The sequence below is a fragment of the Pleurodeles waltl genome, chromosome 3_1 (assembly GCF_031143425.1).
Source record: "Pleurodeles waltl isolate 20211129_DDA chromosome 3_1, aPleWal1.hap1.20221129, whole genome shotgun sequence".
NCBI lineage: Eukaryota > Metazoa > Chordata > Amphibia > Caudata > Salamandridae > Pleurodeles > Pleurodeles waltl.
In genome coordinates this window covers 1374183379-1374203835 of record NC_090440.1, presented here as the reverse complement: position 1 = coordinate 1374203835, position 20457 = coordinate 1374183379, and the positions used below count along the sequence as shown (strand labels likewise).

The window sequence follows — 20457 nt, the reverse complement described above, 5'->3', positions numbered from 1 at the left end:
CCTGTCAATGCGGAGGTGACGGAAATTACAGAGGTGTTGATTTTCGCACATTCATATGTGCGCACACTAAAGAGGTTTATTTTGCAGGTGGTTTCGCAGCCAGAGCGCAGCGGGCAGGTTGCTGCCTGTCCTTTTAGGGCAGAGGTCTCCAAACTTTTTAATTCTGCGCCCCCCCAGTTGAAAAATAAACACCATTGGGCCCCCCTCAGAATTTTTCACAATTATTTTATAAACAAGGCAATGTTTAAATATGTGTAAACCTATTTAAACATTGCAGTTAAATACTGTTACCTTTTAAAAAATTGCAATAACATGCTTCTGCTTAAAACAAAGGCCTGTCATCTGTATAATATTTATTTTGGCCAGAGTCTGGGGCCCCCCCCCGGATCACTTCAGGCCCCCCAGTTTGAAGACCTCTGTTTTAGGGTGAAGGAGGGCTGCGAGTGTCCCATTTAAGAGCTTTGCTAGACAAAAGGTTAGCCATGGGGCAAACGCCCCCGGGGGTCATCAAAGTGCATTTCGGTGGCAACTATTTGGTGCACATTGACCTGGAAAGATCTGTTTGAACTGTTGATCTCTGAATTTGGCTGGCTGGCAAAGGAGTTTCCTGAGGCTGTGCTTGCATGGTTTAATATAATACCAAGGCTACAGTGGAAGGGTGATAACTTCAGCTCTAAATGATTCAGTGTAGTGAAAAAATAAAAAAGTTGGTGAATTGTTAAAGTGGCCAAGGCTGTTGTCCATACCTCGTAGCTGCATAAAAGGTGAAGTTTTTTCCTACAGGACAGAGCCCATTTGTCAAAGATTGGTAACAAAATGTTTTTGGAAAACCTACTGGCATGGCTGATTCACCACCCACGGCAGTGTGATTGATCAGGGGAGGCCAGATAGTAGGGGAACTATGCTTGCCTGTGGCAGGTGAGTTCACGATTGGAGGGACAGTTTGGGTCCAAATAAGAGATATATTTTCCTTAGATAAGCATAACAGCAGTGTGATGAACCCTCCAAGGGGTGCTTGCAGGGAGTGAAATACAGGTTGCAGGGATGCAGGAGTTAGGAGTGATCGCTGGCACCTGTTCCTTCTGGCCAATCACCTGTACAGGTGAAATGGGAGCAAACCTAGCATTGGCCCTTGGTGAGGGAGTAATGATGGGTATAGGGGGTGTCTGAGGTAGGTATCCTGGTGGGCAGGCGAGCCACCTGCACAGGTATACCTTGAGAGGGGATAGGAGTGGTCATTTTCTAAGTAGGGACGCACGTGCACGTCACGCAGGAACAGGTCTAGATATGGTTAGGAAATCTGATATATTAGCGTCTCTGTTAAGGCTAGTCATCAACACATGTGAATAAAGCTAAATATGAAGGGCTACTGTGTATAATCATGGGAAATGTGTGTTTTGATGTCAATTTTTTGCGTTTTTTAATAAAACGTGGCTGGGGTTCAGGACCCCTAACCCAAAAGATGAGTGACATTTGTGTGCCTATCCAAGGTGGGATGGGGTGGGTATGTTGTGGGAGGTTAGACAAGCGTCAACTGAGGAGGCCTAAGCCATACAAGGCCATGAGAGGGTGAGTACATCACGGAGAGAGCAGGGAGAATCACACGGGTGAGAGAGCTACATGGAGCATGGAAGAGGTAGAGAAGCACACTAGTGAGGCAGCTGGAAAACACATGTGCACTAGTGGAGTGCTTAAGACAAAATAAAAAAAAGTGGTCTCCTGAAAGTGAGCAGTGGAAGGACGCAAGTAAACTGAAGATGCTCCAGTGAAGGGGAAGCCACAAGATGTACAAGGCAAGCCATAGAATAAGGCAGCGGCAAATGATAGCAACAGTAGAACAAGCAAATGGTAATCAATAGGCAGTCTGCGACACCCTATGTATTCTTCGTAAGCTGTCTTACTCAATCACACAGCTTTGCTGTCTGGTAGGTACCAGCAAAAACTACTAGGCTAAAACTCAGAAATGAACCCATTCAAGCTACACGTGTGATGTGAGTAAATCTCTGGCTTTCATGGAATTAACTAAGAATTTCAAGATTACAACTGTAGAAATGTAATTGTCACAAATTACCAAGCACAGTCTCTCACACATTTATTCATGCACACAGAAAAGAGACGTGCAGAAGTTAAAACCTATAGTCTATTTATACTAATTAACTTTGCTCACCGCTACAACCCCATCAACTTGGGGGTATTCTTTCCCATCATAAAAACGGGTTTACTTTTAGGACTATAATTCTACTTTACAAGGGCAAAATGTTGTAACTCATTAACAAGGTTTGAATTCTAAAATGCTAAAATATGTGCTTCTCTGTACCACTTAGGTTTGTAGATGTCTATGCTAATCTGCCCCAAGTGACTAAGTTCCCAATAGGATGTAACTCATTGCATGATAAACATTCTCCACGTGAAACAAAAAACAACATGCATACACGCCCTCCCTTACACGGCGTGCCAGGACATGCTTGTCACACAGAGCACATGCAGTAGTGTTACAGGAAAGGAATGTACAGCTTGTGTGGAGACGTTCGGGCAGGAAATGCGCTGTCACTTGTGACCCATTCTCAATTCCTGAAACAAAAGGTTGATCAATGTATAATTAACAGATGATGCTCCCTGGAAGAATCAGGAAGGATAAAGTCGGGGATACTCAAGTTTAACTGTTGTAGAACGTAGGCCACAGTGACACTGGACTCGGAAGCCTCAGGAGTGACAGAACTTCTGCAGAAATGTTTGGACCGACCCACAGAAGTGGAGACATACCCACAGCAGGTGAATAATCGAAGGCCCTGAAACCACCAGGGCGCTATGGTCCAAGTGAGTGGTGCATGCGCTACATAAAAAAAAAATGTAACATAACAGAAGCAGCCGGGAGCGAGCTGTGTATGACTGTGTAACAAGAGGAAAGCAGTAATCCATGCAGGTGGGCATGGCAGCGCTTAATGACACCCAGATGTTTAGTACTCCTGTAATTCAGGAAATAAAAGTACCAGTCTTTCCAACTCATGATAAAATAAAGTGGAGTTAGCTATAATTTGTGAGGGAAACGGGCACCTGTGTCAGCAAATGACACGGACAGATCCTACTATCTTGAGAATTGGATAACTTAAGAATGCCCACCCGTCCTTGTGTTCTTACATCTCACCAGATGGTAAGCATACCTCTGAAAAATTTGGGGGAAACCCTGCACATCTCCCATCTCTATTGGACTAAAAGAACAGCACGTACACCTAGTAAGCCCAACTACTTCTAGCACAGAAATTCAACTGAGCAACTTTTAGCTCATATTAAACAAGTGTCGCCTTTTACCTACCTCTACACTGCAAAGTTCTTTAAACTGGAGAACATTAAAAGTTGTTGTCATTATTTATATATTGTTAATTTTTCATAGCGCTGAGTGTCACCATGAAGTCATTTCCTGGTGGGAATGGAGCAAGTGGGAAACCGGGTTAAACTACAGAGTTCATTTACACAGTCTAAAAGATCGGCAGGAAAGAGGCTAGCAACCTGAAAAGGTCATAGAATGAAAAAATGTAAGAACACATTCATCTACAAAATAAAAAAAAAAACAGGTACCTTGAGTTATTTGAGCTAAATACTCTCCTATATTGAGCATACAACATCGCTTCCTCTGAGTGTCTAAAATCAACACTAGACAACACGATCGTCAAACAAACGTCTTGCCTGAACCCTTGTTCCGACAGAACAGAATGGAGAGGTTTATACAGGTCACAAAGAAAGCCCACGTCGCGTAAAACACTAATCAACTAGACAAAATGTCCAACAGATTATTTTTACGTGATGAGGGGGCTAAGTATGAAAACGAGAAGTATGGACATAACTTCATTACAGTTTGTATCAAAAGAAGTAAATCAACACTGCGAAAGGCAAACCTGTTGCCCAGTGCTTAATTTGTAAACAAAAAGGTGCCAGTGCCCAAAGCCAACCTCTTAAACATGAGGCTGCTGCAATTATATGTGCAAGCACAGAATACTGAGGCAACGTAATCCTCAAGCCATCCCGGGCCTCTTCAATCCATTTACAGCCAAACCCTGCCCCTTCAGCTCACTCTTGCAGCTTTCTGCTTTCTCAGGTTGTGACGCTTTTTCGTTTTTCTCTTCCTCCGTCTTTCCCATAAGTGTCTTTTGATCGCAGTAAATGCTTGAGGCAGAAAAATAAGCACCGGCCCTTAAAAATAAGTGCTGGTGCTCCGCACAAGAAGAAACAAGCACAAAGTAAGCACTGCTGTTGCCCTAGATGACATAGAATACAGCTCACGCATACAATGACCATGGACATATTAAGACTATGAATGAAAAGGAGCACGACTTCCCTCTTCCCAGGTTCTTTCCGTAACAATCTCCCCTCACTTGCCCAACCCTTGTTCATCACTCTTTGCTGCACTGCGTCGCTTCTGCTTTCGGGCCCTATATGCAGTTTTCCACCAGAACATATTCTCTGAAGTTACTTCTAATTTAACTGCACACAAGAAAAAATCATCAGCAATGACTTTCGAACCACTCTAATGTAATCACTTATATAATAACCCTATCTCATCTTTTAATTTCTACGGTAACCAATCCAAAACAAATGAATTCCAATAACAAAGAACCTTAGATAAAACGCATGACATGGTTTATCTTGAGAGCACAAGACTTTAACCTATTAACTTCAACCACAAGGTCCAGGGCTAACAAACTAAATAATTTTCATCAAAAGACTGCAAGCGGAGAACTTAATTAACAAATTAAACAACGGACTAACCACTAACCTCTGGTTCCAGAAGCACTATCATCCTACCAACCGAAAAGTGTTTCAACGAATCAAAAGCGGTAGCAAGCACTAGATAAATGTATTTATAATTCAATAAGGTGCAAATTACTTTTGGCTCACACTAAACTTTATGATTGCATGCCTTCCATGGCAGGCCCTTAGCGTAGACCTCTTTTGTAGGCTTAAATAGCAGTGCATGAAATGGAGAATATTTCTGGAGTGCTTCATGAAGGTTTTTGGCGCACTTTTGAGAGTGAATGCAAATGTTCACTGTGGGATTTCTGCAGGAAAACTGTAATGTTCTATGGCGATTTTCCCCGCATTTATCTTTAACCGTTGCAACAAAAAAATAAGAGAGAGAGGGCCAGATGTATGAAGAAACCACTTTGCAAATCTCTAATAGCGATTTTTAAGAAATCGCTATTCCCGATTCGCAAAATGGTATGTATCATATTTGCGATTCAGTAATAGCGATTTCTTAAAAATCGCAAATGCTATTACCGAATCGCAAATAGTGATTCTGAGCCCATTCGCACCTATCGGTCTGTAGGCCCATATTTGCAAATTTTTTGCATTTCTCAAATTGCTAATTCCTAACTGGAATTCACAATTTAGGAAATGCAAAACCCCAGGGTGCTGGGGGCCTAAGGCCCCCTCTGCTGCATGCCAAATAATATTTCAGGACATGTAAGGCACACACATGCCAAAGGGACATGTGTACGTTACAGGTCAATTTTAAAAATGCATTTTGAAAATTTGCACATGGTTACCACCAAGTTTAACTGTGGTAATTGGGATTCCTTAATGCCCAATTCACATTAAGGAAAAGCTTGATACATGAGCTTAAGACATCGCAAATAAGGAATGCTTATTTGTGATTTCTTATTTAGAGAATCGCAATTTGCGATTCTCTGAACAGGCTCGCAATTTTAAAGAATCACTATTTTAGCAATTCCTTAACATTGCATAGCGAATGCCTTTCATACATAATGAAATGCATTTTTGCATTCACAAACGGTCATTCACACCGTTTGCGAAATGCAAAAACGCTTGATACTTGTGGCCCAGAGTTCGATAGAAGACACTGAATGCAGGATGGGCAATCTTCTCCTCCACAACACCAACATACATAAAAACAAAACATCCCTCTGAATATAGACTAGCATAGAGGTAATTTTGAATTATCCATTAGATCCAGAATTGTGGCGCAAATAAGCAGCGCGGAGTGTATTTTGCATGAGGAAGAAAATTAAATCACTAGTACAGTATGTGTGGAAAAAGAAACTGATGAAGTGGCGCAGAAAAAAAGAATATAGGAAGTGTTTTGGCTAGGGAAACGGCAGGATTATTGCGGGCCAAAAAAATAAAATGTGTATTTTAAACTGAGCCTGCTGTCAAAATGCTCCCGAAAAGGTACATGAAGGACGTGCTGAATTATCTGTTTGGGAATGTTTGCACTCGAGCTGCTATGGAAACGAATGCCAAGTGAAAGTGTGAAGGAATGCCGAGTACACCAGTAAACTTTTCCCTCCTCTCAGACCGCTAAAAACACTACCGCCAATCTCACCGCCCGGGGCTGCAACGCTTGAACTCGATCTGCCCTCCTGAGGAGAAAGTAGGTCTGCCCTTGGGTACCTTCTTGGATTACAATAGCCCTTGGCTTAAATATTTTGAAGCACAGTAACGCCTGCTGTTACAACACCAAACAAGAAATCAGAGGCCAATGCCAAGAGACAAAAAATGACTGTTTAGTGCAGGCCGCGCTATTCAAAAGAGCTAGCAGGACAGGCCATTGCACATACAATGGCATACGCTGGAGCTGGAGCGGCCATCTTAGTAACAGCACCATAAGCCTCATATTGTCTGACAGCATTCAAGAATTGGCTACCATTGGTAAAACCACAGAGCGCCCAAATCAAAGCATCAAAGTAGCCCAAGTCAAATCATCAAATCTCCCCATAAAACCTTTTGGAACAGGCGAATGATTCTGCGGAAGCGGCAGAGAGAAAGGCAAGTGGATGGGTCTACAGAATGATAAATGAGACGCCCGCACCACCCCCAACAGCCTCCGAAGACAAGCAGGTTGTAAAAGACCTCCCTGCCTGCATTGTCTGTTGTAGTTGGCCCCATTAAACGTCAAACAAAGAATCAGCAGGTGGGGTAAGTAGCACTTACCGCAACAGGCACGCACTTATGTGCGCCCACCCTCCCTCGACGAGTTGGGTTTGACTTTGCATCAAATAATGTCAAATATTTATTTACAATTGGTTATGTCAGGTTTAAATGCTAAGTAGAAATCAAGCTTCCTAGTCCGGCTGATGCAGGTAAAAATACTGTGCCACGCTTTGCTGTCACGCGGAACAGAAATTAACATTAACAGTGTAAAGGAACTCCCGAGATGAGCTGCCAGCAGCCCCTTTAACTTCCACGTTTCTGTAAGGTTTACATGAAAGGCCAATCCTTAGCCGACCTCTAAGCACGCCTCTCTGTCTGAGGGGCCCTAAGCATGAGATCTGACAACAAAATACACAAGGTTTCCGAGGACACAGATCAGTCCGGGAAAATAGCAGTCTGCCCACGGGCATCGGAAGACATAGGAAGTACTGAGAGAAAAAAAACACTGCACCCAAAAGAGACAGTCGTCTAAACACGCAAAACAGCTTCCTAGGGGTGCAGTGAGCACACAGAGGAAGAGTGTCTAGCGACTCGGAAAACAAACGGTTAAATTAAAGACTTCGAAGACTTCAATACTTACTGGGGTGAGAAGACAGAACACACGCCTCCGCAGAGACAGAAAATATGCCTTTTAAAAACACAAAAGGCAGATGATTCTATAGACACACTGGCAGACACAAAGGAACGGACTCACTCTAAATAGTTAAAATACGCGACATTCTACAAATCTCATTCTCAAAAGACAAGACAAACAGAACGCAACAACTCCAAGACAAAGCACAGGCTGAAAAAATATTGGTTGCATAACACAACAGACACGTGTTCTGTATTCCATGGTATTGTTTTCGCAGTTCACAAAATCTATAATCTCACTGGCCAATTTACAAAAGTCCCAGCAAACTATGAAACCGAACATCTGTAGGATTACAAGAGAGACTGCTGTCCACCCACAGAAGACAGCCCTCCCTTCCCCAATATTACAGTCAGACAACGGAGAGGGCGGCCTGCGCTGCAACACTGGGGGCACGTATAAACAAACGTCTTCTGTTGCACATCTCCGATGCGGTCTCCACCCTCCCTCCCCAGAAGTGCAGTCCGATTGGGCAGGCTCCTCCCACCTCCAACGAGATAGCCGAATAAAGCATAACAACGTTAAAGCGGGCCTCAAACTATTTAGATTCACAAGCACACTTAAACCTGGACGTTAAAACCTATGCTTTACTAAGAAAGTAAATGTAATGTATTTACACCTACCATATCATATCATCTCGGGCACGCACGGTGTCCACAGCAGCAGTGCCTGCACAGCTTGTAAACAACTTACGTTACTTCGCAGTGCCCCTGCATTAAAATCAACAAACGCACTAAAATGCTCGTTTTTCTACTAGTTACTACGGTCACCGTTTAACAGCCACGGCAGCAGAAACACTCAAAACAAAGATACGCCTAAGTAACTTTTGAGATCATGTCTTAGTAGTAGGCCATTATTAAAGACTTGCCGGCGGAAGGATAGGTGTCGTAGCAATTTGGCTCTGTAACACTGAGGGCTTGTATTCATGTCCCAGCATCCCCACCTGACAACATGTGTGATCCTGGGCAAATTTCTTCATGGCCTATTTTCCCTTTCCCCCCGTTTACATTGACTGCAAAAAGAGGATGCTATGAGAAATAGTCTGTATTACGAGCATTTAACTATACGCCGCAGCGGGGCTTACCTGATCAACATTCAGCGACCGACAGGTATATTCCACCTGGTTCCAGAACAGCACCATTGTCAGCTCAGTCCCGTGTTCAAGAGAGGAATAGCCGCCTGCCTGCAAACCACAAGAGTGCAAAGCTCAAGGCAAACCGCCTACAAGCGGCCAACCCACAACAATAACCGAGGTAAACAAGACCGCCTCTCTAAGGCAGGAGACGTCACCACAAATGCAGAAAGAGAGCCTGTGGGCCCTCAATTAGACGATGCACTGGCCTGCGTGTGCCTAAGAATAGCAGGGCGCTCCGAAGCCTCTGGCTGTGTTACACAGACGATTATACCACCACTGGGCTGACATCACCATGCCGACAGCAAGAAATTCCTGCTGTCCTTGCCAAGACATCAAGCACTGCCAAAAAGAACTACAATCTTTACTCCAGTATGTAACACAAAACCAAATAAACACACCGAGAAAAACAAACATGTTTGCTACAGTGCAGGAACAGCACATTCTCACCGTCCCAAGGCCGGTCGTCCACACAAACTGTACAGAAGCAAAACTCCTAGTTTACAGTTCGTCAACATTCCACCCTGCAGTCTCTGTAGCAGGATGCAAAAGTGCCTACTCAACCAGTTTGAAAACAACAAATAGCAAAGCCAGTAGTTTTGGCCTTTCACCCCTTAACCGCTGGGCCTTTCCCCTACGAGTGCTTAGACCTTTTTTGGGTATTTGGGGTAATTCAAGCTTAGGGCTCCATAACTTTCTTTCCACATAAGGTATCCACACCAAATTGGCGCCGTCCCTCGCCCCCCCCATCATGCTGGAAATTCCAAAGGTGCCCCAGGTTTGTGGATTCCACTGGAGGGGATAATAAAAATAGGCAAACTATAGTTAGATTTTGAGTTTTGGGGGAATAATAGGAAAAAAGTGCTCTGGTTCAAAATGTATCTTTTTTTCCCCTAAAAATGTCATAAATGAATGGTTTACTGTGATAAAGTCACCATCTTCACAGCTTTCAGGAAAATACAGAGCTGAATGAAACCTTTTTTTTTTTTTTTACCACGGTTTGGCACTTTTAATGAGTTAGCCCATTTTCCTATTTTTTGTGCTCTCAAACTACTCCTATTTTGTGGAGGAAACCAGCGTGAAACCCATGGGTGATCCAGAAAAGCTATAGATGTTTATAAAGTAGACAACATACTGAATTCAGCAATAGGTCATATGTGTAGATCCCTCAAGGTTTTCTCAAAGAAACTATTGAAATAAAAAATATAATTTTTTATCTGCAACTTTTTGCCATAATGGCCGTCACACCATTATGTTTGCTAGACCCTTCTAGTTGTGGAGGTATATCAGAGTTGTTGGTGCTCCAAGAACCCAAGGTACCCAGAACTAACACCTGAGCTGCACTGTAAAATGGTTTTTCATTGTATAGCGGGAGTATGGACCAATTCATATGGTGAAATATGTAAAGTGAAAAATGGATATCAAGGAAACCTATGTTTGTTTATGTTTATGAAATGGGCACAAGATGTGAAGCTTAGGAGCTGTGGTTATAGGTACATCACTAAATTTGTGGGCACTCATAGTAACATACGATTTAGAGGGTATTTTTCAAAATGTCTTCTTTCATACACACTGGCTTACATTTAGAAGGCACAAATGCAGCAAAATAGTATAGATAATAACACATTTCCACCTTTCTATTCTCCAACATGTCTTCCTGATTGTTAGACTTGGCATCTTTTGGCATGTTTCCCCCGTCTTTTTGCCTTCTGTCCTCCTGTTTTTATGGTGTGCTCCGATTTTGCTGGTTTATTGTCTCTGCACACTTTACTGCTGATCAGTGCTAAAGTGCAAGTGCTCCCTATGTAAATTGTATTGGTGATTGGGTTACCCATGATTGGCATAATTGATTTACTGGTAAGTCCCTAGTAAAGTGCACCAAAGGTGCCCAGGGCCTGTAAATCAAATGCTGCTAGGGGGCCTGCAGCACTGATCGTGCCACCCACATGAGTATCCCTGTAAACATGTATCAGATCTGCCATTGCAGTGTCTGTGGCTGCGGTCTTGCACCGTCAAATTGATCTGGCAAGTGTTCACACTTGCCAGGACCAAACTGTCCTTTTTACTACATGTAAGGCACCCCTAAGGTAAGCCCTAGGTAGGCCCATGGGGAGGGTGCAGTGTACTTAAAAGGTAGGACATGTAGTGGTGTGTTTTACATGTCCCGATAGTGGAATACTACCAAATTAGTTTTCACTATTGCAAGGCCTATCCCTCCCGTAGGTTAACATGGGGACTGCCTTTAAATATCTTTTAGGTGCATTCCCCATTGGGAGCAGACAGAGATGTGGAGTTTGGTGTCTCTCTACTCACAATTTAAAAACACATATTTTGATAAAGTTGGCTTTTAGATTGTTAGTTTGAAAATACCACTTTTAGAAAGCAGGCATTTTCTTGCTTAACCATTCTGTGCCTCTGCCTGCTTGTGTAGTCCATGTCTGGGTCAAACTGACAGTTGGGCTGTTGTGCATTCCCTCCAGACAGTTACACAAAGGGAGCTGGGGTGTAGCCTGCATATCCTCATGAGTCTCCTAGGCTAGTGTGGGGAGGGAGGAGCTGACACTTACACCAGACAGGGCTGTGCCTGTCCTTACACAATGCAGTCTCCAACTCCCTGATGTGTGTCTGGGACCAGGCCTGGGCAAGGCCGGATCTTGTCAACAACAGAGACTTTCCTTTGAAGCCTGCATACTTCAAAGGGAGAAAGGGTTATAAGTAGTGGACGCAAAACCACAGACTTCTAGAACACTTCTGGATCAAGAGGAACCTCTGCCAAGGAGAAGAGCTGAAGAGTTGGAGGAGGAGTACTGCCCCTTTGTTGTGTGTGCTTTTCTGGGTTGGCCTACAGTTGCTGACTCTCCCTTAACAAGAACAAAAACTGACCTTTGCTGTGTATCCTGCTTGTGAAGTTTCTCCAAGAGCTTAAAGTAGAGCTTGCTTCATGTTGGAAGTCTCAGGGATATCAAAGACTTCAGGTTCATCTGCCTACAGCACTGGGAACTGTGTGTTTTGTGCTGCAACAGAAGAAAAAACACCAAAACACTGTCAACGACGGCACTAACTGCACCGTGACATGATTATGCCGCATGGAGCCCTGCCCCATGTCGCACTGCAACCCTGGTCTCACGGCCACTGCTACTTGACGGCATCACTGAGCCGCTGCTTACACCATTTACCTGTAGATCCCGCACTCAGCATTGCCTTGCTCACACCGCAGCCTGGGTATCCCCGAAGAAGCCGCTCCACCCTGACACCGATGCTGCTGGCTGCACTGTGGCCTGTGGACACCGCTCGTGAGGTACACAAAGCACCCTCGTGTCCCGCACCGCAGCCCCAGTCCCTGTCCATTGACGCCAGCGCCATCAACAGATGCCCCTGCCTGCACTGTGACAGCGCTACAGCAACAACGACGCCGCTGCTTGCACTGTGACCTGAAGACACCGCACGTCGCACCGCCCTGCTTCACACCACAGACCTGATCTCACCAACGTCGAAGGCGTCGTCAGCGAGCCACTGCCTTCACCATGACCTGTGGGTACTGCACAGCGCATCGTCCTGCTTCGCACCGCAGCCCCCACACCATCCATGCCAGCACTCCTAACTTTGTCATCAGCATGGAGTTCGATCTGCAAGGCGTGTGACTTCAAGGGCCCGACGACCCCCGCACCAACCTCCAGTGACACCGCACTCAGGATCTCATCATGAGGATCATGACGCCCTGCATTTCCAAGGTACTGTTTGCAGGTTTTTCTGAAAACGTAGCTAGACCGCAATGCAGGGCCTGGCCTGAACTGTTAGATTTGTTGCTCACGACTACGTGATAGCCCCCGATGGAGCTATGGTTTTTAAGTTAATTATTGCAAAATTCATAACTTTGTTCTTGTATGTTGGATTTTTCTTGTTTTGCTCTTGTTTTACACAGACACATATTGGCTATTTTTCTAAAACAGGTGTGGTGTCCTTTTGTTCTGTTTTCACTGTATTACTGTGTGTTATGCGCAAATGCTTAACACATTGCTTCGGAGATAAGCCTGACTGGTCGTGCCAAGCTACCTAGAGGGTGAGCAGGGGTTATCTGAGCTGGGTCTCTCCCTTACCCTGATTAGAGTGAGGGTCCCTACTTGGACAGGGTGTAAACAGACTGCCAACTAGAGACACCATTTCTAACACTGGTTGGCAGTGGTAGGATAGGACTTGCATTTGCACTTGACCTACAGTGATTGGTGTACACTACTACCATATTGCAGACCACTACATACCACATAAATGTTTTTTGTTTTTGTCTTTTCCTTTTATCTATTTTTGGTTTTGGTTTTAAGTTGAACTTCTTACTACATCATGTCTCAGTCAAGAACGTCATCAGTTACATCGCTGGATTTGGTTTTTGAGGAGGATAGATTGGAAACCTACACTGTGAAGGAACTGAAGTCAGTTTGCAAAAGCCTCAAAGTTCAAGTTAGAGACGTCACCAAGAAGGAGGAGCTACAAAAGGCACTGAGGGCCTGGGTAGCAACCAGAAATGCGAGTGGTCATTCTGAGGATCCAACTGGGGAGACTGTTGAGCTAAATCCAAGGGAAGATTTGCTGGGGGTGCAAGAGCTGTTAGGGGGCAGGTACCCTCCAGGCCAAGCAGCAGTGGTAGTTCAGGGGCCTGACTCCAGAGGAGCTGGACGACAGGAGAGAAGCCAGAAGACATCACATAGAGTAGGAGAGGCTTAAAATGGAAAATAAGAAGATGCTCTTAGAGCATGAGCTCAGCGTAAAGGAGGTGGATCAAAGGAGTAGATCCAGCAAGAAGGTGGCAGCAATACCTCAAAGCATTCAGATAGGATAGCCACATTCCAAAGATGTAGGAAGGGAGTACAAGAAGGGAGATGATATCCTGAGGTGGTTTCAGGGATATGAGGCATCTATCCACATGAATGGGGTCCCTCAGAAGAATTGGGGAGCAGGATTGTAGGAGCACTTCACAGAGGAGGGGAAGGACACTTTGGGTAAAGGGTACAACCTCACCTATTCTGACATGAAGGAGGCCCTTCTCACCAGGTATGGTCTCACTCCTGACAAGTACAGGGCTCAGTTTAGAGGAAGTAAGAAAACTGATTTACAGACTTGGTTAGAATGTGTGGATTCTTTTTGCAGGGAACTGGATGGTTGGCTGATGAGCAGTAATGTCACAGCTTTTCAGGGGCTGTACAACTTAATTGCATGGGAGCACTTGTCTAGTCTGTGTTTTCCAGAGCTGTGCCAGCACTTGAATGATAGCAAGCTGACTGACCCCAGGAAGCTTGCTATCGAAGTGGACCGCTGGGTGAGTACCAGGGTCCACAAGGTGGTGTATGGGGAAGACTCCTCCAAAGGTGGACAGGGTCCCAAGCAAGAGAGTGTGTTGAAAGGGGGGGAGGGGGGGGCAAGGGTCAACAAAAGGGGTTCTCCAAAAGCCTCATCTAGTAACCAAAGTAAGAATGTCCACCCCCCAGGAGATAAGAAACCATGGGTGTCTAAATGAAAGACTGCAGAGGCGGGACCCCATAAATGCTTTGCTTGTGACCAGGTGGGTCACATGAAGGGGGATCTCAAATATCCCAAGTGGACACAGCACCCACCTGTGGCCAGGCCAAGGGATTGGCCACTGTAACACTTGGGGAGGAGTTGGTGTCAGGTGGGTGTGGGGACCCAACAAGATGACCCATATCTCACTAGGACACAGTGAGATTGTCCAGAGAAACCTAATGTCTGACAACACAAAAAATACTGGCAGTGGGTGACCATCAATGGGCAGAGGGTAGAAACTCTCAGAGATACTGAAGCCAGCGTGACCACGGTCCGGTGTCACAAGAGCAGATAGTCCCTGGTGTATTCCGCAAGTATTTGCAATGGGCAGCTAGAGCACCAGTGTAAGTTGGCGAAGGTTCCCTTTGAGTTGGGGGGATGGGGGTGGTCTCAGGTCCCTTGAGGGTACTTGTGAGTCCCACCATGCCTGTTGACTGTCTGCTGGGCAACGACCTAGAGACTTCCGCCTGGAAGGAGGTTGAGCTCAGTTCGCACTTGGGGATGTTGGGGTTGCTAGAGTGTGCATGTGTGACCACTCGGTCCATGGCAACCAGTCAGGGTGAACAGAAGGACCTGGAGCCTGAAACAGTGGCCCAGGTGCCTGCCAAGAAAAAGGGCAAGGCGCACAGGGAACTCGTCCTTGAAGTTGCCATTGTCCGGGAGGGGGCTAAGCTCAAGGTGGACGCCCCGGTACCTAAAGGGAAACAAGTGGCCAAACTGGGAGACCTATCTGAGCTGGCCCATTGGCACCAAGAAGGGGGTCCCACCAGGGAGGAGCTCTGTGCAAAGCAGAAGGTGTGCCCAACTCTCATAGGTGTTAGGCAGCAGGCCGAGGACCAGGCAGCTGGCGTTGAATCCATGGATCCCCTGATCTAATGGGAGAATGGTCTCCTGTATAGTGAGCCTAAGGCTGCTGAGCCTGGAGCAGCCAGTGTGCGTGTGGTACCCCAATACTTCAAAGCCTTCCTACTGGGTCTGGCTCATGATGTGCCCCCGGAAGGACATTTGGAGCAGGACAAGACCTTTGATAGGCTTGTCACCCACTTCCACTGGCCCCAAATGAGTAAAAGTACTAATGCTTTCTGTAGAACCTGCCAGACTTGCCAAGCGAGTGGCAAAAGTGGAGGGAAATGAAAAGCTCCCCTCCAACCCTTCCCTGTCACGAGCACACCTTTCAAGCGGGTAGGCATTGACAAAGTAGGGCCTCTGGACCCCAATACAGCACTGGGCAACAGGTTCATCCTGGTCTTGGTGGATCATGCCAGCCGATACTCTTAGGACTGTGACAGTGCCTATTGTGGCATGGGCCCTGATGGGGATCTTTACCCAAGTGGTTTCCTCAAGGAGGTGGTATCTGACCGGGGTACCCACTTTATGTCCATGTACATAAAGGCCATGTAGAAGGAATGTGGGCTCAGCTACAAGTTCACCACTCCTTACCATCCCCAAAGTAACGGGTTGGTTGAGAGATTCAACCGAACCCTGAAAGGCATGATTGGGGGTCTGTCAGACTCCATGAGGCATAAGTGGGACGTCCTCTTACTATGCCTTCTCTTTGCCTACTGGGAAGTACCACAGAAAATAAGTTGGCTTTAGCCCCTTTGAGCTGTTATATGGGCACCCGGTCGGAGGACCTCTAAATCTGGTGAAAGAGGGCTAGGAGCAAGCTCGTAGGAAGTTAAGCCAAGATGTATTTAGTTACATGCTGGCTTTCAGAAACCAGACTGCTTGCTTCAGGAAGCTCGCTCAAGAGAATCTAGAGGCAAGCCAGGAGGACATAAAGCGCTGGTACGACCAGAATACCACTCTGGTTGAATTTCAGCCTGGACAGTAAGTGTGGGTCATGGGCTGACTGAAGCCTTGTGCTCTACAGGACAAGTTGAAAGGGCCATTTGAGGTAAAGGTGCACAAGAGTAATATCGACTACTTGGTGGACTTGCAGACTCTAAGGAACCCCCTGAGGGCCCTACATGTTAACCGCCTCAAACACAGCTTTGAGAGGTCTGATTTAACCACGCTTCTGGCTATAGATGATGGGGTGGAAGAGGAGAGTGAACCATTCCCTGATCTCCAGTCTGCCTGGATGGGTGAGTAGAAGGCATGTTCCTCACCCCTTCTCGGACTCTAGAGCAGCAGAGTGACTATCCCCAGGTACTGGGACAATTTGTAACTCTGTTCTCACTCACTTCCAGTGTCACCTATCTAAGCACGCATGATGTGGACACTGAGGACAGCCTGCCAGTGAAACACAAAGTGTACAGGTTAGCTGACAGAGTGAAGGCCAGCATCAAGGATGAGATATCCAAGATGATGGCTTTAGTGGTGACTGAGCACTCCAGAAGCCTTTGGTCCAGCCCAGTGGCTATGGTACCTAAGGCTGCTGCACCTGGTGCCACACCAGAGCTTTGGTTCTGTGTGGACTAAATGTGTGGACTACAGAAGGCACAATACAGTCACCAAGACTGATGCCCGTCCCCTTCCCAGAGCTGATGAGCTCATTGATAGGTTGGGGGCTGCCAAGTTCCTCACCACGTTTGATTTAATGTCTTGGTACTGGCATATTGGTTTAACTGATAGGGCCAAGGAGAGGTCAACGTTCTCAATGCCAGAGGGGCACTTCCAGTTCCAGTTTATGCCCTTCGGGTTAAAGAAAGCCCCTGCCACCTTTCTGAGGTTGGCCAATCAGGTCCTGGCTGGGCTTGAAAACGTCAGTGCTGCCTACCTTGACGACATTGCTGTTTTCAGGTCCAGTTTGGAGGACCACTTGCACCACCTCTGAGAACTTTTGAAGGTGCTGCAAGCCACAGGCCTCACTATCAAGGTCAGTAAGTGCCAAATAGGGCAGGGGTCAGTGGTGTACTTGGGACACCAGGTAGGAAGCAGCCGGGTGGTGCCGCTACAACCCAAGATTGATGGCATTCGAGCTTGGGCACCCCTCAACACCCAGACGGAGATGAGGATGAGAGCCTTCCTAGGCCTCACTGGGTACAACAGGAGATTTGTCAAGGGGTATGGCACCATTGTTGCCCCCTTGACAGAGCTGATTTCCAAGAAGCAACCTAGACAGGTGATGTGGACTGAGGTGTGTCAAACTGTGTTTGACACCCTGAAGGAAACCATGTGCTGCTGGCCCCCGACTTCAAGGAATTTGTGGTACAGACAAATGCTTCAGAGCATGGTATGGGACAGGTACTTTCACAGCTGAACAAAGAGGGCCTAGACCAGCCTGTAGTCTTCCTTAGAAGGAGACTACTCCCCAGGCAATTGAAAGAAGCTTTTGCTGTGGTCTGGGCGCAGAGGAAGCTAAGACCCTACTTGTGTGGGCCTCACCTTCTTGGTCAGACCAACCACAAGCCCCTCAAATGGATAATGCAGATGAGGGAAGAGAGCCCAAAACTGTTGAGGTGGTCCATTTCCCAGGGGATGGGCTTTACGGTGGACCACCATCCTGGCACAGAAAACTGTCTTTTTGCCTTCTGACCTCCTGTTTTTATGGTTTGCTGGACTCTGTTCTTGCTGGTTTATTGTCTCTACACACTTTACCACTGCTAATCAGTGCTAAAGTGCAAGTGCTCCCCATGTAAATTGTACTGGTGATTGGGTTATCCATGATCAGCATATTTGATTTACTGGTAAGTCCCTAGTAAAGTGCACCAGAGATGCCCAAGCCCAAGGCCTGTAAATCAAATGCTACTGGTGGGCCTGCAGCACAGATTGTGCCACCCACATGAGTATCCCTGTAAACATGTCTCAGATCTGCCACTGCAGTGCCTGTTGGAGTCTTTCACTGCTAAATCGACCTGGCAAATGTACCCAGTGTAGTCAGTGTCTAGGAAGCCAGGGTTCTCTAGAGGTAGCTGTGGTAGCTGAGGTAGCAGCCAAGACATATCTAGGAGACATGCAACGCTTTTGCAATACCACTGTAGTTACACAACACTTACACACATGAAAGAACCACAAGGTGTTACAAAAAGAAAGGTACTTTATTATAGTAACACAAATACTAAAATACTGTATAGACAATACTCCACTAGCATGTGAGTAAACAATTATATACACATTAGGAGTTAGGAATTAGCATAAAAGGCAATAGAAAACAGTGAAACCAATAGTAAATACTGAAGGCCCTGGGGGGACCAAACCGTATACTAAGAAAGTGGAATGCGAAAGTCGGGCCCCCCCCCAAGGAAGTGGAATTGGTAGTGGGGGGCTGGAGGAACTAGGAACCCCAAAAGGTAAGTACCAGAGTGCCCCCCCCCCCGGCGACCAGGAGAAAATAGGTATGTAACTGGTTTTCCCCAAACCCACCAAAAGGACCTCATCAGAAGATTTTGCAAGAATCAGACAAGGCTGCAAGAAACCAAAGGTGGATCTTTGTAGAGGGAGACCTGTAACAGAAGGGGGCTAAATCCAGTTCACGTTGGAGTGTCCGGTCATGACAGGAGCCACTACCCACCTGTCTGTGAATGCAGGTCCAGTGCAACGGTGAACTAAGACAGTCAGCACTGGAGCAGCTGAAGAGTTCGTAAAGTGATGAAGTCCACGTCCCACGCCGAAGGAAGGATTGCAGTCAGTCAGTGGTGTGGAAAACCCACCAACAAGCCTTGGTAAAGGTAAATGTTATTGGAAAAGAAATGCGGAGCTGCTGGGGACCAGCAAAGCCTGGGAGGACTCAACCCATGGAGTAGAGTTCTACTCCTCCACCAGTGAGACCCTCGTGCCCAAATTGCACAAGATGTACCAATGGGCATGTGGCGAAGGTGTCCTCCTGGTGACCTTGCAGGAAGCACTGACAGTAGTCCTACCTAAGTCAGGCAGGGACTCACTAGATATGAATCCTTACAGACCCCTATCCCCTTTGAATTTGGACTAAAAGATCCTTGGGAAAGTCATCACAAACAGAGTACTGCCATGCCTTGCCACAATAGTTCACCATAACCAAAATGGATTCATCCCAGGACATAATACCTTTCTAAATTTGAGGCACCTCTTCTGCCTGATTGAGGAAAACCCTCAGGTGACACCAGCCCACACAGCACTTTCTCTCAATATCAAGAATGCTTTAATAACCTACGGTGGCCATACTAAAGGGAAGGGATGAAGAGAATGGGACTAGGTCAGGAGATAGTGTGCTGGATAACATGCTGCTCTACACCATACTAACAGTGGGCATGCTCACTGGTAGAGAAATCTCAGCAGCACACAAGATACACAGAGGCACCAGACAGGGATGTCCTTTCTAGCTGATAATCTCTGGCATGGCTTTGGGGCGCCCGCAGGGCTATTCTGCCTGCGGGGCCCACAGTGGAGGATCTCAAGTGGTAATACATGGGAAGTCATCTCGCTCTATGAAACGATGCATTGGTAATCCTTAGAGATGCAAGTGGAGACCTTGCAAGTGTAATGTAAGCGTTGGATGACTTTCAATAGATTTCTGAGTTGAAGTTGAATTGTGCAAAGTCCGGCCTGTTCTAAATGAGTAACTAATGCGGACAGAGGAAGAGGTGCTTACCCATCTGAAAATGGCATGGTATCCAGAAACCTTTTGTTACCTGGGAGTGAATATCTACCACTCCAAAAAGAACCTTTTAAAAGTGAACCTAGAGGCAGTTGTCACCGGCAAATGCAGCTTACTGGCATTTTGGAACTCCCTGCCGCAACACCCAATGGGCAGGTTGGTGATAGCCAAGATGCTGGCCCTTCCTAGGATATTGAACCACTTCTCGCCCTACCGGTCGCCTCCCTTTCAGGGATCTTGGGCTCCCGCCTTCCTAACTTAATCTGGGATCTGGCCATAAGAGAATGGCACAGGCGGAATGGGTGCAGCGAATTATGAGCTCTATGATGCGGCAGCCCACCTACAGTGGCCAAAGCACTGGCTCTCGACCAACCCAAGTACCGAGCAGAAGACTACACAAAAAGACTCAGGACGACACAAAAATAAACTGCTTGATGGGTCCCAGGCAGGCCACCTTGCACCCTGGCTCGTTGATCGGGGCTGGCAGGAAATGCTGGTACAGATATGTCCAACGAAAGAGTGGCCCGACACCTTACTCCCAGAGTTTACCACTGTGGGAGCTGCCGGCCTTTGCAAGGTGTCAGCACTCCATAATGTCAGGTTATTGGGTGAGGCTGGAGTCGCCACACTGGGCAATCTCTATGTGCATAAAACTCTATTGACTATAAGGAACTC

General features: G+C 46.4%; 1 protein-coding gene across 2 annotated transcripts in view; it reads right to left on the bottom strand.

Annotated features, from left to right (window-relative positions):
* Positions 1-20457, bottom strand: part of TBCEL (tubulin folding cofactor E like) — a 244719-nt gene that overhangs the window by 74857 nt on the left and 149405 nt on the right. Inside the window, exon 1 of one of the 2 annotated variants that reach the window (XM_069224879.1) lies at positions 8664-8941. The exons of the other annotated variant lie outside the window; for it this stretch is intronic. Within the exon in view, the coding sequence (XP_069080980.1) occupies positions 8664-8720 (57 nt within the window). The 5' untranslated portion in view covers positions 8721-8941. Of the gene's footprint in view, positions 1-8663; positions 8942-20457 lie in introns of those variants that run through there. 2 annotated transcript variants of the gene reach the window in all.